Source organism: Macrobrachium rosenbergii, chromosome 13, assembly GCF_040412425.1.
Source record: "Macrobrachium rosenbergii isolate ZJJX-2024 chromosome 13, ASM4041242v1, whole genome shotgun sequence".
Taxonomy (NCBI): Eukaryota; Metazoa; Arthropoda; class Malacostraca; order Decapoda; family Palaemonidae; genus Macrobrachium; species Macrobrachium rosenbergii.
Genome location: NC_089753.1, coordinates 36,798,415 through 36,813,912, shown reverse-complemented (window position 1 = coordinate 36,813,912; position 15,498 = coordinate 36,798,415). Strand labels below are relative to the sequence as shown.

At 39.7% G+C, this 15,498-nt stretch overlaps 1 protein-coding gene across 3 annotated transcripts in view; it reads left to right on the top strand.

Annotated features, from left to right (window-relative positions):
- The window catches only part of LOC136845197 (putative glucosylceramidase 3), a 37,370-nt gene that overhangs the window by 6,164 nt on the left and 15,708 nt on the right, over positions 1-15,498 (top strand). The window contains exons 3-12 of one of the 3 annotated variants that reach the window (XM_067115234.1): positions 1-18; positions 1,130-1,259; positions 1,607-1,760; positions 2,246-2,406; positions 3,655-3,889; positions 5,705-5,849; positions 6,171-6,229; positions 6,703-6,813; positions 8,491-8,687; positions 8,911-9,053. The exon at positions 1-18 is cut by the window's left edge and continues 82 nt beyond it. The exons of 1 other annotated variant lie outside the window; for it this stretch is intronic. In XM_067115234.1, the coding sequence (XP_066971335.1) occupies positions 1-18; positions 1,130-1,259; positions 1,607-1,760; positions 2,246-2,406; positions 3,655-3,889; positions 5,705-5,849; positions 6,171-6,229; positions 6,703-6,813; positions 8,491-8,687; positions 8,911-9,022 (1,322 nt within the window). In that variant the 3' untranslated portion in view covers positions 9,023-9,053. Of the gene's footprint in view, positions 19-1,129; positions 1,260-1,606; positions 1,761-2,245; positions 2,407-3,654; positions 3,890-5,704; positions 5,850-6,170; positions 6,230-6,702; positions 6,814-8,490; positions 8,688-8,910; positions 9,054-14,418; positions 14,550-15,498 lie in introns of those variants that run through there. One more of the 3 variants, XM_067115235.1, reaches the window with a different exon arrangement.

Genomic DNA, 15,498 nt, shown 5'->3' with positions numbered 1-15,498 from the left:
GTGATGCACCTTTGCCAGGTAAATATTTTACGCTTTTTTTTATTTTCTATTTTCTTTTTTTAGTCCGCCCGCTGGTATGGTCGCTAGCGTCGTGACATGCCGCTCAGATGTCGCGAGTTCGCGCCTCCCCCAGGCCGGTGAAAAAATCACTGGCTGTGTATCATGATCAGTTACTGCCGCAGTGTGGGGTATGTGGTGGGAAATTGGAACCAAACATTCTTTAGCAGCTTGGACTTCAAGTCAATGGACCCTGTGTGCTTGTTCCATATGAATAGGTTTCATCTCGTTCTCTGGACGAGTCGGTAGAGTTGTCGCCTAGCACTCGCTATGCCCGAGTTCGAGTCCCCGGCCGGCTAATGAAGAATTAGAGGAATTTATTTCTGGTGATAGAAATTCATTTCTCGCTACAATGCGGTTCGGATTCCACAATAAGCTGTAGGTCCCGTTGCTATAGGTATATAACCAATTGGTTCTTAGCCACGTAAAATAAGTCTAATCCTTCGGGCCAGCCCTAGGAGAGCTGTTAATCAGCTCAGTGGTCTGGTAAAACTAGGTATACTCAACTTAATAAGTTTCATCTACCAAAATAATAATAATAATAATAATAATAATAATAATAATATAGTTAAATGGAAGTTTTTCCAACTACACGGTAGTTAACTGTATACCCCCGCCAGAGGTCACGCTTCACATTCACGGAATGTGAAGCAGGGAGAATGTAATTACAAAATTCATCTTATCAAATCCTGATATCTTCGCTCCCATAAACTTCTAGTTTCAGCGGCAGGTTTCTTTTCGCTGGAGGAAAGAAGAATTTCCCCTCATACACTGTGTCTTGAAATATTTTTACTGGGTTCTGCGATACGTCTCCATTTTTAGTAGAACGATTTTACCGACCACTGAGAAAGTGTAATTGAAATCATTATATTTTTTCCTTCTTTTATGATGGCAGCTGAGCTAAATTCGGGCGGTTCCTCAGAGGCCCTTCTTGTCGCATCCAAAATTTTACTTCCTTTAGACAAATATGACACACAAACGATAAAAATTGAAAGTGCCCTGACACGCCCACTTCGCAGACGTCCATATACTGTTTAGCAGAAATATTTATTAAAAAAATTCTAACCTTCAGAGAACACCGTCATCACCATCAACCTGACGGAGACCCACCAGACGATGCTGGGATTCGGGGGCGCTTTCACCGATGCCACGGGAATCAACATCGCCTCCCTTTCGATGGCCATGCAAGAAAAACTTATGAGGTCAGCATTCTCTGTCGTTTTCGACTTCACTCGGGGTGTCAGTGGTTGGTGACCGTTTTTGTTGTGACGCCAGTTTGTGGTTTGCGATACAGATTCCTTGGATTATGATGTTATTAACGGTTGCATTAGTAGTAGTATGTAGTTCAGAAAGCCTTCAAGACATCGTGAATTATGGTAAAAAATAAAAGATAAAGATGTAAAGTCAATTCCTCTGGAAACTATTTAGACCGAAAGAAGGGAAGCAAAAAAAAAAAAAATATATATATATATATATATATATATATATATATATATATATATATATATATATATATATATATATATATTACATTTCCTTGCGCCGGCAGGTCCTACTTCTCTACTTCGGGCCTCGAGTACAACTTCGGGCGGATTCCTATAGCTGGTTGCGACTTCTCCACACATCCTTACTCCTACGACGAAGTCGAGGATGACATCCTGCTCGAGCACTTCGCCCTTGTCCCCGAGGACTACTTATACAAGGTTGATATTCACTCGAGTTTTTTAAATAGGCGAATGTCTGAAGCATGAACAAGTGTATTCTGTCAGAATCTATTCTGTTGTCATATTATTTTAATGCTTCTGAAATGAAATTCAATATCTTCAAATTATTATCAATAAATTAATCAGTTCCACGACTCTACCTCCTTAGAACTCATAAGATTGGCATTCTCTATATGCATACCGTTTTTTTTTTTTTACATCGTTCCTACAAGCTTTTCAATTTCATTAGGCAATTTCGATTCTTCTTTCTCTTCATTAGTTCCAATCTAAGTTAAGATATATCAGGTCATCCTGTTGCCAACTCCATCTGCTTTCATATAAAGGACCCCAAGTTCTTTCAGGAAACGAATCATCTCGTGCTTCAAATCACACTACTAGAAAAAGTAAACAATTAAACCCTATCTGAATTCAAAGTAAGGCTGAAGCTCAAGTTTTTCCCGTTTTCTTTGTCCCGTTTTCTCCAGCTGCCTTACATCAAATGGGCCATGAGTTTGACCGAGCGTCCACTGCGCTTCTTCGCGGCTCCCTGGTCCCCTCCTTCCTGGATGAAGGTAACAGGGATGTTCAATGGCACCGGAGGAATCAAGCGGGACATGTGGCAGGCCTATTCCGACTACATCGTCAAGTGAGTAGGAGTGAGGGGATGCTCTTTGGAAAAGGTACAAAGGCGGTGGTGTATGATGTGTTATAACTTGTGTTCAGTCAATCTGATGGGACTAACGTTTCAAAATTAGCTTCCACTTCATTGACATGTGAAAAATATGGAAAACAGAGAGGAAAAGACACAACAGTCACTGACCAGTCAACAAATAGAAAAGTATCCATATATAGAAATCATTGTTATAAATATGAGGGAGAGCCTCGATGGCTAAGTCGGTAGAGCAGCAGCCTCAGACTTCATAGAGGTCTGTGGCGCGGGTTCAAATCCGCAGCCGACCGGTCAGAGAGGCGGACACTATGCTATCCGTGTAGACACCCCAGGATTATGTATGTAATCAACGGATAGGTTTGCTGAAAACAAATGGGTGTTACAGACTAATACACACACAAACAAAGCCACTCCAACATCTAAAAACATAATAGACACCTCACACGTCTCGAACTGTCGACCTAACTGCTCAGCTCTCCTTGCTGCTGGGAGAAAGGGAACTGGGGATTTGGTACGATACATGTACACATGCGCTACCGGGGTCTAAGCGATGTCAGGCAGGGCAGCCGATCGAGGCTACGCTCTACCCCAACGCCAAATCAAAGTCCTTCAAAAGAAGGCATCGTGCTTACCCCATATAAAAACGAAGAAGAAGAAGAAGAAGACTGTTATAAATATGAAGGCACTTATACCTAGTGCTTTACAGTGGTGCAGAAACAAAAGGAATGGGAAACATTTGGTAAAGGGTGTGTAAAATCGTGATGACTCGACAGAATGAGAATGCTGTAGCTCTGCAAAGCGAATAGCATACAGTAATCCTCTGAAACCCAGGGGGATGCATAAGCCTTCTATGGACTTGTGTCTAATATCCCTCCTTTTTCGTCTTTTCAACCCAGTCCTTTGAAAGTAATACAGGAATAACACTGCACTAGCTTTTAATTAAACATATTCTGTAGTTTGATCAAGTTCATAAGTACTAAAACGTTAGGTGTAAGTACTTACATGTTAAATGAAGTAAAATGATCGTTTGCAGTACCAATGCGTAGCCTAAGAACTTTGTTTTCAATACAAGTTTTGAAATGTCAATTGTAAATGCCAAACTGATATACCTTTTTTAAACGATAAAATACCGCTTACAAGCACTAAAATACTTTTTAAACCTATTACAATATCCCTTAAAAGTATCAAACCGTCAATTATAGCATCATCTGACCATTTCCGAAGGTTTGTCGAATACTACGAGGCAGAGGGCGTCCCTCTTTGGGGCCTGACGCCACAGAACGAACCCGTGATGTGGGGCAAAGACTGGCTCTTCAACGCCTGCGAATGGAACGCGACAGATATGCGAGACTGGATCAAGACCTCGCTTGGTCCCACCCTGGAAGCCGCTGGACTGAGGCGACTGAAACTCATGGTACTGGATCACAACAGAGACGCTCTGCCTTGGTTCCCCGACACCGTGAGTTTTATGTTTTCTGTTCTTAGTCATTTACCTCGTTTTGGTATTTCACACCACTGCTGAGTTAAATAGTGGCTATGCCCAGCTGTCATAACTGGAACTTCATTTCAGTGTTCAGTGCTATTACTGTTACTTCTGTTTGGTGAACACCATATTCTTTGGAAGCTTGAATTTGAAGTCAATGGCCCCTGTGGGCTTGTTTTACATGAATAGGGTTAATAATAATAATAATAATAATAATAATAATAATAATAATAATAATAATAATAATAATAATAATACTGTAGAAAAAACTGGCAAATATACACACACATGTATATATATACATATATATATAAATGTATATATACAACGAGAAAATAATGTCACACCTAACTTGCAATACAAAATAAAAATCAATAATGCTATGCAGATCTCACTTTTTACTTCAGTGCAAAAACCTCACCAATCTATTTATCAAAGTAATAATACTGTCATTATGCATCTCTCTCTCTCTCTCTCTCTCTCTCTCTCTCTCTCTCTCTCTCTCTCTCTCTCACTTGCTTAGTTCCGAAAAATTCAAACAGCATCCTGTTAATAAGATATACAGGCAATTCAGGACGAAGAATGTAAACTAATAACCGTCTGAAATAAAATTTACCTTATATATTAAAAAAAATAAATATAATTTAGTTTGAACATATTCATATAGGTCCAGTTCAATATGACTCCTACTAATAATAAAGACTAACACTAAATTCGAATTCTAAGACACTAAATTCTCTATGAATAATGTCTGAAAAAATGGCTTTACTGGATTTTTAAGAGCCAGTGTTGCTACCAAATAAATAGATGAAAGATTAAGTATCAAGTTTGACCAACATTTGTACCCGTCCCTCAAAACTCTGGAACTTGCTGCACTTTGAGTGTTTCCCGGATTTTGTTAAATACGAATGAGGACCTCATATCAGTTTTGCATTATGTGATATAGTCTACATTTATCTTCCAGATTCTGGATGAACCCACCTTTATACTGCAAATTCTGGATGACCCCATACCTCTTCATTTTCCAGACCCTGGATGACCCCCTACTCCTTCATTTTCCAGATTCTGAATGACCCCCGCCCCTTCATTTTCCCGATTCTGGATGACCCAAACCCCTTTATTTTTCAGATCCTGGATGACCCCCTACCCCTTCATTTTCCAGATCCTGGATGCCCCCTATCCCTTCATTTTCCAGATTCTGGATGCCACCCCATCCCTTCATTTTCCAGATTCTGGATGCCACCCCATCCCTTCATTTTCCAGATTCTGGATGACACCAACGACTTCATTTTTTCAGATCCTGGATGACCCCCTACCCATTCATTTTCCAGATTCTGGATGACCCCCTACCCCTTCATTTTCCAGATTCTGGATGACCCCTATCCCTTCATTTTCCAGATTCTGGATGACCCCCTACCCCTTCATTTTCCAGATTCTGGATGACCCCTATCCCTTCATTTTCCAGATTCTGGATGACCCCAACGCCTTCATTTTTTCAGATTCTGGATGACCCCTACCCCTTCATTTTCCAGATTCTGGATGACCCCACCTTCATACAGCAAATCCTGGATGACGCCCAACCCTTTCATTTTTCAGATTTTGGATTACCCCCTACCCCTTCATTTCCAGATTCTAGATGACCCCACCTTTATATGGTAAATCCTGGATGACCCCCAACCCCCTTCATTTTTTCAGATCCTGGATGACCACCCTAACCCTCTATTTTCTAGACCATGAATGACCCCAACTTCGTAATGTGGATACTTAGATGACCTCACTTTTATTTTCCAGATTCTGGATGACCCCGACGCATACCAATACGTGGATGGGATTGCCATCCACTGGTACGAAGACTACCATTTACCTCCTGATGGACTCGATCTCATCCACGAACATTATCCGGAAAAGTTCATTCTGTACACCGAAGCTTGCAGAGGTGAGTGTCGGCGATCGACATAAATCACCAACGATCATGTGATTCGTCCCGTTATTGGCAATCATCGCAGTCATCAATTAAGTCCAGATCACCACTGATGGATGATTGATGTCTTATGTAGTAAATCACCATAGCATCACAATCTGTTTCTGTTTGTGAAGCAAATTCTTTCACCAATTTTAACTGTTCAGCTTAACAAATATATTTCACCGAGTTCAAGAAAAAAAGGGGATGTCCAACACTTATGTGAAAATTGAAACGGTCGATACAGCTGGGGATTTAAAAAGAAAATTATAATATAATCTTACTCCTTTTTTTCAGAGGATGTTGTAATTGGTTCTTGGGAAGAGGCTGAAAACTACGGTCATAACATAATTGAGGTAAATAGAACGTTTCTCTTTATGAATATATAAGTGCATTGTTTCTGCCATGAGCCATTATTTCCATGAAGGGGTGGCTCCCGAAGCTGTTGCCCTTCCGGTTTTCAGCATGTCCCTTTGAGATGAGGTTGCTGGCTCCACGCCCTGCACCCGCGATGTTCATGGGACTTATGCCAAACAGCTTCTGGACTTCCACGATGGAAGTTTTCTGCACAGAGATTCACCTTCCCCAGTTTATTTTTCCCCCACTATATTCATGAATAAAGTGCTGGTACACAAACAGCAAACTCAAATTTTTAATTAGGCAATTTCATAATTTTATCCGTTAAGTAACTACCAATAAAACCAGATTCAGTAAAAGAAATAAGATGTTATTTCACTTAGTTCCGCAACTAAATTTAACAATAATCTCTTGACCATAAATAAACTTAACTCGTTTCTCTCAACATGATTCGTTCTCTGGTTTATTCCAGGACATCAATCACTGGTCAACCGGCTGGGTAGATTGGAATATGGCTCTCGATATGGAGGGTGGCCCTAACTGGGCAAAAAATTTCGTCAATTCCCCTATCATGGTCGATAAGGTATGTCATACACCAGCTTCTCCCTATAAGATGCTCTAATGTGTGTTTTCAGATATCAATGTACTATGTGTTCTTCTTAGAAGTGGTAGATCCAGAAGGTGAGAATCTTCTGTTAACTCTTACTTTGAGGGAAGAGCTTTCAGTCCTCACCTACTTGGCTCCGTCCAGCCACAAAAGGAAGTAATCCTTATCAGAGGGGTAGTGACTCTATCTCGCCTTGAACCAGCAAATAGTACTCCGAAAGTCCACTTTGTTATTCTCTCAATCAAGTGAGGAGTTGGAAAAAACGATATGATTATGAACAAATCCCCGATTTTGATGTAACTAGTCGCGCATATGTTATTTCCCCTTACAGGATGGTATTCAAGAAAGGGTTGATGGTGGAAGAATAAGGGTTCAAACGTTCCTTAACCTGCTCTTGAAAGGCCTCAATTCGCCTCCATTGCACCACCATATTAACCATGATTCGACTTCCATGTATTTTCGCCCTAAAGTCTGTGAATTGTACTACACCTTCTGTCCTTTTCCTTATGGTTCTTGAGGTCTGAGCAGTTTCAGATAATAAACAGCGTTCTTTAGCTGCGCAATGCTTATTTCGTCAGTTAATTTGCGACCCGTAAAAGTAACAAATGTGGAGGAAATGAGAACTTTTTTATACTACGTACAGTGTAATAGCGATATCTGTCAAAGGCATAAATCCTTTTCTCGAACAACAATTAACAGTTACAAGTAAATGCTCTCTGAATCTGGCGATGATTTATCAAACTCATATTAGTTCTTATATTTTTGCCCCTTAGTAGATTCCATAATCCCGTATCTCCTTCATCTGTGAAGCACCACAGGAAAAAATTTTTTGTTAATGTTACTTCGGATGTTGCTTCGAATCCAGGTAAAAAAAAAGTCACAGAAAAAATGTCTCAGGAAAAAAGTTACAGGAAAAAAGTCACAAAGAATGTCAAAGGAAAAATGTCACAGGAGAAAAAAGTAACAGAAAAAAGTCACAGGAAGAAAGTCACAGGAAAAAAGTCACACGAAAAAAAGTCACAATAATCTTTCTTAGAAAGTGATCCCCAGGGGTTTTAACCCGGTATGTATCCACCTTTGCGGCGTGTTTTGCACAGGCCTGTTGGGGATTTCCGTATAAACATAAACAAAAGACTAAATATCACAGAGATAATGACCCCCCAAGAAATGTGAATTTTTCCCCTGTGACTTTATTACCGGCCACCATAAATTAATGTGACTTTTTTCCCTGTGACTTTTTTCCTAGCCAAAATTGTGACATTTTTTCCTGTGACTTTACCGGCCACCGTTGCGGCGGCCCAATGACTGATGCCTTTCCCTTCACCACATTTATCACGATGGATTTAATACCATTTTGATCTTCTTGTTTGTTTGTTTTTGAATAGTGACAGTTTTTAAGAACTGTAGAGGCATGATATCAGGAATGCATTCCGTTTCCTTTCAATCGCCAGGCCGCCTGATTATGCCAATCCAGGAGTGACTGAATATCAGAAGGCAGTATTATTCAGAGGGAAGAACGACACAGACAACTGTCTGAAACAGTCCTAATGATCTGTTAATTCCTAAGTGGATAATCTAACCTTCGCGGTTTGAAGGTTTAAACATTATTGTAACCCACTAATTTTCATCTCCACATCTCTCAAACCTTTTCAGGAGGAGGACGTCTTCTACAAACAACCCCTGTTCTATGCACTGGGTCACGTCAGCAAGTTTATCACGGATGGGGACGTCCGGGTGTCCTTCGCCATCACTCCTGCGACCAGCGCTGACGAGGAGGTGGGATACGATAACCTCGAGCTGACGGCAATCCTCAAAGAAAACGGACAAGTGGTTGTGGTCCTCATGAACACGTAAGCTCTCGTTTTCTTTGACTTTAGCAGATCCCTGTCTTATTGTTGAGTGCCAGAAGAATCTTTCTTTGCCTCAGCAATATAATATAAATAATTACTCAGTGTTCACTGCTGCTAATATTTATTTAAATTCATGTGTAATACTTCAGACAGTTTCATGAACTAGTCTGTATAAGGCAGCCATCGTGGCCAGACATTCTAATTTCCTTGACATCTCTTTCAGACTTGATGAAGAGCACAGCATCTCCATCGTGGACACCAAGGGATCAGTCGTTAACGTGGATCTTGAGCCTCGATCTCTCAACACAATCCTGTACGACCCCTTGGCTAAATAAATGACAACTAAATAAATGACTATTAGGGGCAGAGATTCTTCATTTTCCTTGATAATAATTTTTGTTATAGGCCACTGTTCTTTCTAGTTACACTTGAAGAACCAACTCTTCATGCAAGTACATCGAAAGTCAGCAGTCCCTAGATTTTTTTTTTAAAGAGAAGCGACAGAAATTCCAAAATTAAACAAGTGAAAAATGCGCAATCGAGTTTTCTGTATAGCCTATGGTCAAGGCCACCGAAAATAGATCTATCTTTCGGTGGTCCCGGTATAATGCTGTATGAGCCGCGGCCCATGAAACTTTAACCACGGCCCCGTGGTGGCCTATCCTATATCGTTGCCAGAAGCACAATTATGGATAACTTTAACGTTAAATAAAATAAAAACTACTGAGGCTAGAGGGCTGCAATTTGATATGTTTGATGATTGGAGGGTGGGTGGTCAACATACCAATTTGCTGCCCTCTAGCCTCAGTAGTTTTTAAGATCTGAGGGCAGACAGAAAAGTGCGGATGAACAGACAAAGCCGGCACAATAGTTTTCTTTACAGAAAACTAAAAGGAACTGGAGAGGTTCAGCATTCAATGCATGATGCCTCAAATAGGCTGAAAGACTTGTTGTACTGAGTTATAACGTTGGTGGAAAGTCACGAGGAAGAGGGGCATGTTAGAGGCATAAGATGCATGCATGCCATACGCAGTAATGCTCGACAGAGCCATAATAGCAGTAGTAGTAGATGTATTAAGAGTGGTACTGCACAGTAAGACATCATTGCATAAAGTTCTTGGGTTACATCCCACACATGAAATCAGAGCACAGAAAGACTAAGTGCCATTTGATGTACATTTGTTCTCTTACGCAACTTCTTCACCAAACTCTCGTGTGAGTGTGATCACGAAAAGATCGGCCACTGGCAGCCACAGGTCACTGTGAGGCCCTGTAAATCATGGAGAGAGATAAAGAGAGAGTAGAATAATTTAAAATAATACCTCGTGACATGTACCTGATACTTAAGCTTTCAAGTACACTATATCGGTATCAAAAAATATATAAATATATTCCAAGCAAACGAGTACTGTGTTTAGTCCAATATAGATATGATAAATATTAATTTAAATTTATAGCATGCAAAAGAAAAAAAAGCAATAAAAACAATTCATGAATGAAATAAGATGTGCTCACGCACACACACTCTCTCTCTCTCTCTCTCTCTCTCTCTCTCACTTCAGCAATCTGACGATTCACATCTCACCCACTGGTTATATCTGACCTTGAATGGGTGCATCTATATCTAAAGCAACATACAGCCATCCCTCGATTATCCAGATCTTCAGTACCCGACACTTGACATTATCCAACAGCACCGGACCAGGGGCCAAATATATATATAATATATATGTGTCAAAACACTTGAAAAAACCTCTCTCCGATGGCTGGCAAAGGGATGCATAATATCTGTTGGTAAGTAAGATATTCTTCAATCATCTGTTACAATGATGCAACTGTAACAACATTACATTACTCCTCTTCTCTAACAAAACAAGGACGCAACTTTTAATTCATATTTTCCATCAACGACGGAAGGCATGAGGTAAATTTACTATTTCAAGTTGCATATCCATGACAGCATCTTTACATTTGATATGCAACTTGAAACTACACTAAGAAATCTCAAAAAATGTTTATTGTAAGAAGCTTATGAATGAATAAAGAACTTGCACTCTAAACCAAGAATAAAGGTAGGCAAATAATTACGTTATTTTGCCTTCGTAATTCTGGATGGCCTCCTGGATATTAAGGCCCTTCTTTTCCAATCCACCTATCCAACTCATTTCTAGATCTTCCTCTCCCCCTTCCCCCGTTACAGTCCTGAATTATACTATCTTTTCACCAACCTATCTCCTCCGTCCTTTCCACAAGATCAAACAATATAAAATACTGACCCACACTTCCACCTCTGTGTAAGGATAAAAGAGATAGGGAAGACTAAGAATAACAGAGGCATTAACTGTAGGCATTACTTAAGGATCTTTGCAGTGTCCCTTCGGCCCCTAGCTGCAACCCTTTTCAATCCTACTGCTGTAGGTCTACCTCTGTTCACAATTTTTCTTTCTTCTTACTATCCACTCTCTCCTAACAATCGATTCATAGTGCAACTGCCAGGTTTTCCTCCTGTTACACCTTTTCAAATTTTTTACAATCAATTTCAGTTTCGGTGCTGAATGACGACATAGGTCCCAGCGCTTGGCCTTTACCCTAAATTTTATATTCTATACTATACAGAGGCATAAAATTACTTATACCACGGCTGCTGTGTGGTAGGATTTTGACTGAGAAAGTGTGACTGATGACAGAAGGGCGTTAGGGGGGAGGACGGTGTGGATTTGGACAAGGAAAAGCAGGTATATATCAAATGTTTGTTATGCAACAGTTATATGAGAAGTTTAAAAGCAGAGGGGAAAGACGTATGTGACATAAACAGACATAAATAATGCTTATAATTGAACTGATAGAGGTGATGTGCAGGGTGTAGAGTAAAGCTTTTGTGTTGGAAGTAAAGCATGCGTGAGAATATTTTGATGGTAGAGTGACTGGTTTGACGTACAAGTGAGTCTGAAACAATTGTGTCACTGTGTCCGCTCACCATCTTTATGGGTGGAAAGATAAAGGAAATAAGATGTAGGGAAATGTAATAGTGTAAAAAAAACGGGTCATAAATAAGGTCTTAGAGAATGAGTTTGCAGGAGACCCAGCAATGACCGGGGATAAGGGAAATTGCAGAAACTAGTGGCCGGGTCTGAGTGTATGAGGAGGAGAAAGTTGAAAGCAAATGTGAGGAAGTATTTGGTTATGAGGGTGAATAAAAACCAAAGGTGAAGCAATGAATGGTAATATGAATGGTAAAAATGAAAGTGGGTGATTCATATTGGTATTTGTAGGTACAGTACAAGTATTAGATGATGACAGATGAGAGGAAAAGATTGCAGAATAAATGAAGAAAGAAAGATATGAGAGTGTACGCAAAAGATTGTTAGAGACTTGGTGTGTTTATGGCAGCCAAGGCGGGGATGTATGACAGAGTTGTTGAGCAAACTTTTCTTTACGGGAGTGAAGTGTGAATGTTGAATATAAAAGAAAAGAGAAAAGTTTGAAACTGGTTACATGAACTGTATGCTGAGTTTATGGAAGGGTGAGAAATTTGGAAGAGAAGTTCGGAAGTTTTAATAAGGTCAGTGTAAGTGGAAATATAAATAAGAGTGTTCTTACATGGTTTAGGTCAAGTGGATAACTTTCAGTTATCCTGTAATAGCATTCGTCAGATTTACCAAACGTTCTTATTTTATGCAAATCATCCCGTCAAAAATAATCATATGACCGATGTGTACTTTTCCCAGACAGCTTAGTCAACAAAGCTCCCAGGAAGGGGCCTGGTGAAGGGAAAAAACTGTTCAGACAAAATAAGACCATGCATTTTCTTTCTTCCTCTGCTTTCCTTTTTTAAAAAGTGGAGTAAAGCATCACATTTCATCTTCGTGACCAGGAGGAACACACACACACACACACACACACACACACACGTGCGAGTGCACACTGTGTGCCCAGCTTCATACTCAGTAAATGGAAATGCGATACACTTCAATGACCTGATCACTGCAAAAAAAACTCGATTAAAATTAAGTCTTATTTTGTCTCATTAAGAACAATAATTCTTATTTTCATCTACTTAAGCGAGACCAGCTCTACAGACTCTTACACGGTTCGCCCGATTTACAATCTTATGAAATACACATTCCAGCAGCAGCGATACGCATAACTGATTAAAGCAAAACAATAATGTAACTTCCCATAATTTTTCTTCACACGTTATCAGTTCAGAAATAAATTAATGTACTTAATTTTTTCTAAAACTCAAAGCAAAGAAGTTACTTGAGATTGTTGTGCCATAAATTGATTATTTATTATTTGTTTGAACTTTCTAATTTGATCTTGAGGCTTTACAACTTGCATAAATATGTGTGAACAAAACATCGTGATTTGGCTGGCAGTGCCGTTTTATCTGCAGAGCAGGAAAATTAGTCCCTATCCGCTTAAGCACTGGCTACAGAAGTACCATGAATGTGTCTTATTAAATTCAGCAATATCATTTAAATACTTATTCCACGTTTTGCTACGATCAATTTGATGCAGTCGAAAACTAGACCAAACTATCCCAACCTCGTTTAAAGGACATTGCAAAAGCCTAATAATTCACTAGAGCAACGACTGTGGACATTTCGGCTTTGCTCGCCGGCTTCGTGAAACACTGCTGTGCACCGTCCATTGATATAATTCTTATGTATTTGGCGTTGACGCCACAGGAACCTTTCAACATCTTGGGACATCAATTTAACATGATTAAGCCTACATCAAAATCCATCAAATAATTCATTTTTCGCAACTAAAAAATAATTGAAATAAGCATGTTCCAAAATATTCATCACTACAGCCTTGCAATTAAAAGATCCCCTTGTGGAATTCCTTCAAAATTTTGGAATGACCTGAAGGGCTGTGCATGAACTTGAGATATTGATAACAATTTGTCCACGTGTAACGGTGTACCTGTATCACATGCTAACTGGGTGGGTGATTTTTTTTTTTTTTTTTAGCCTGAAAAAGAATAAACATCGATAAAAAAAAAGTTCTCTAATCGTCTTGGAAGATGAGCTAGCGTCTACTGCAGGGATCCGAAAGCTTTAAAAATCTAAACAAGATCTTGTCTTTATTTTCAAATACTAATCTGATATTTTGTTTATAACTTCATCTTGAATTCAAAGAACTGTTGGAGTCCAAACTGCTGAAATAAACATCAGTAACAATTGACTTTGTACCTAAAGCATACCTAAATCTTTAGTGTTATATTGTAACTATTTATTCTTAAAATGTTTCTGGAATATTTAAAAAGGAGTCTTGTTCGATTCTGCTAACTGAGGCATGGTAACACTCCCGGCCGCCGGCGCTTGGCAGATCTCTGTTCTCAGCGCCCTTTGTGGTAAAAGTGCAAACAGGGGCGTTCCTAGACATTTTGGGGCCGGGGGGCACAGTCCCATCTGGGGCCCCTCTTATGGGGTGGGAGGCGAGAGAAGCGAGCCAAAGCAGCTAGGGGGTTCGGGAGGGAAATTTTTCAGAATATGAGCAATTGTAGGATAATTTTAAAGGCACTTGTAAATGCAAAATTCAGAAATTTAGCTTGTCCTGTCATAGCAGCAATGGTTAAATTTCGCATTTTGGGGCCACCCTCACTTTGGGGCCCGGGGGGCGATTTCAAACAGCCCTCCCCCCCTCAGGAACGCCACTGAGTGCAAACCTTTTAGCTTATCAGTTTTTCCACATTTGGTGGTTTCAAGGTTACTCTTAATAACTATAAAATATCTCCCAGGTAAGACGCTGTATAGCAGTTTATTGAGCTAAATCAGTCGTCCGGCTTGACGACGATGCTGACACTTACGAAGATCATCCCTATTTTAACTTTGCTCTACCATGGGATTCAAGGTAAGATTCTGAATAAGAGCTGAGATTTCAGTGTTCGTGCTCGCGATTTCTCTTTTGAACGCTGTAGCTTTCGCTGTTATATAATAACGACTTTTTCGTAAACCTGACTTTGCTTCAAATCTGCCTTCGAACAGTTTGTGACGTTTAGTGTTCGCTGACTTTTCGTAGCTGAGTGTTCCCCATAGGGGGGTAGTGCCGTCAGTGCACCTCACCGGGTGCACTGTAGGTATTACAAAATGTTCTTTGCAGCGTCCCTTCGGCCACCAGCTGCAACCCCTTTCGTTTCTTTTACTGTACCTCCATTCATATTATCTTTCTTCCATCTTGCTATCCACCCTCTCCTAAGAAATATTTCATAGTGCAACAGCGAGGTTTTCCTCCAGTTACACCTTTCAGACCTACCTACCCTCAATTTCCTTTCCAGCCCTGAATTACCTCATAGGTCCCAGTGCTTGGCCTTTGGCCTAAACTCTATATTCCATTCCATTCCGTAACTGAATGTTTGCCGGCTATTCATGGCAGAAGAACCATCAGGGTAGGTAGAAGAGTGTCAGAGGGATATTACATTTAGGAAAGGTGCTCGTTCAAATGGTGCTTGGAAACCCAATTCCCGGACAGTATCTTCTTATCTACATACTTGAGATTTCTGGAATCTTTTTCAACAGTAAAATAAGTGTTGTTGTGCAGACAGTGAAGTTACCTAAGTCAGATTCTAATTCTTCACAAGAATGGATTAAGAAACAACATGGAAATTATTTATCCTGACATTTAAGGACACCTATCTTTCCACAATTTCAAAAGGAATATATATATATATACATATATATATATATATATATATATATATATATATATATATATATATATAATATATATATATTAACATTAAGTCACTGGCGGATAAATTATTGCGCCTTCCTCTTTATCTAGATCACAATACAGTAAATAA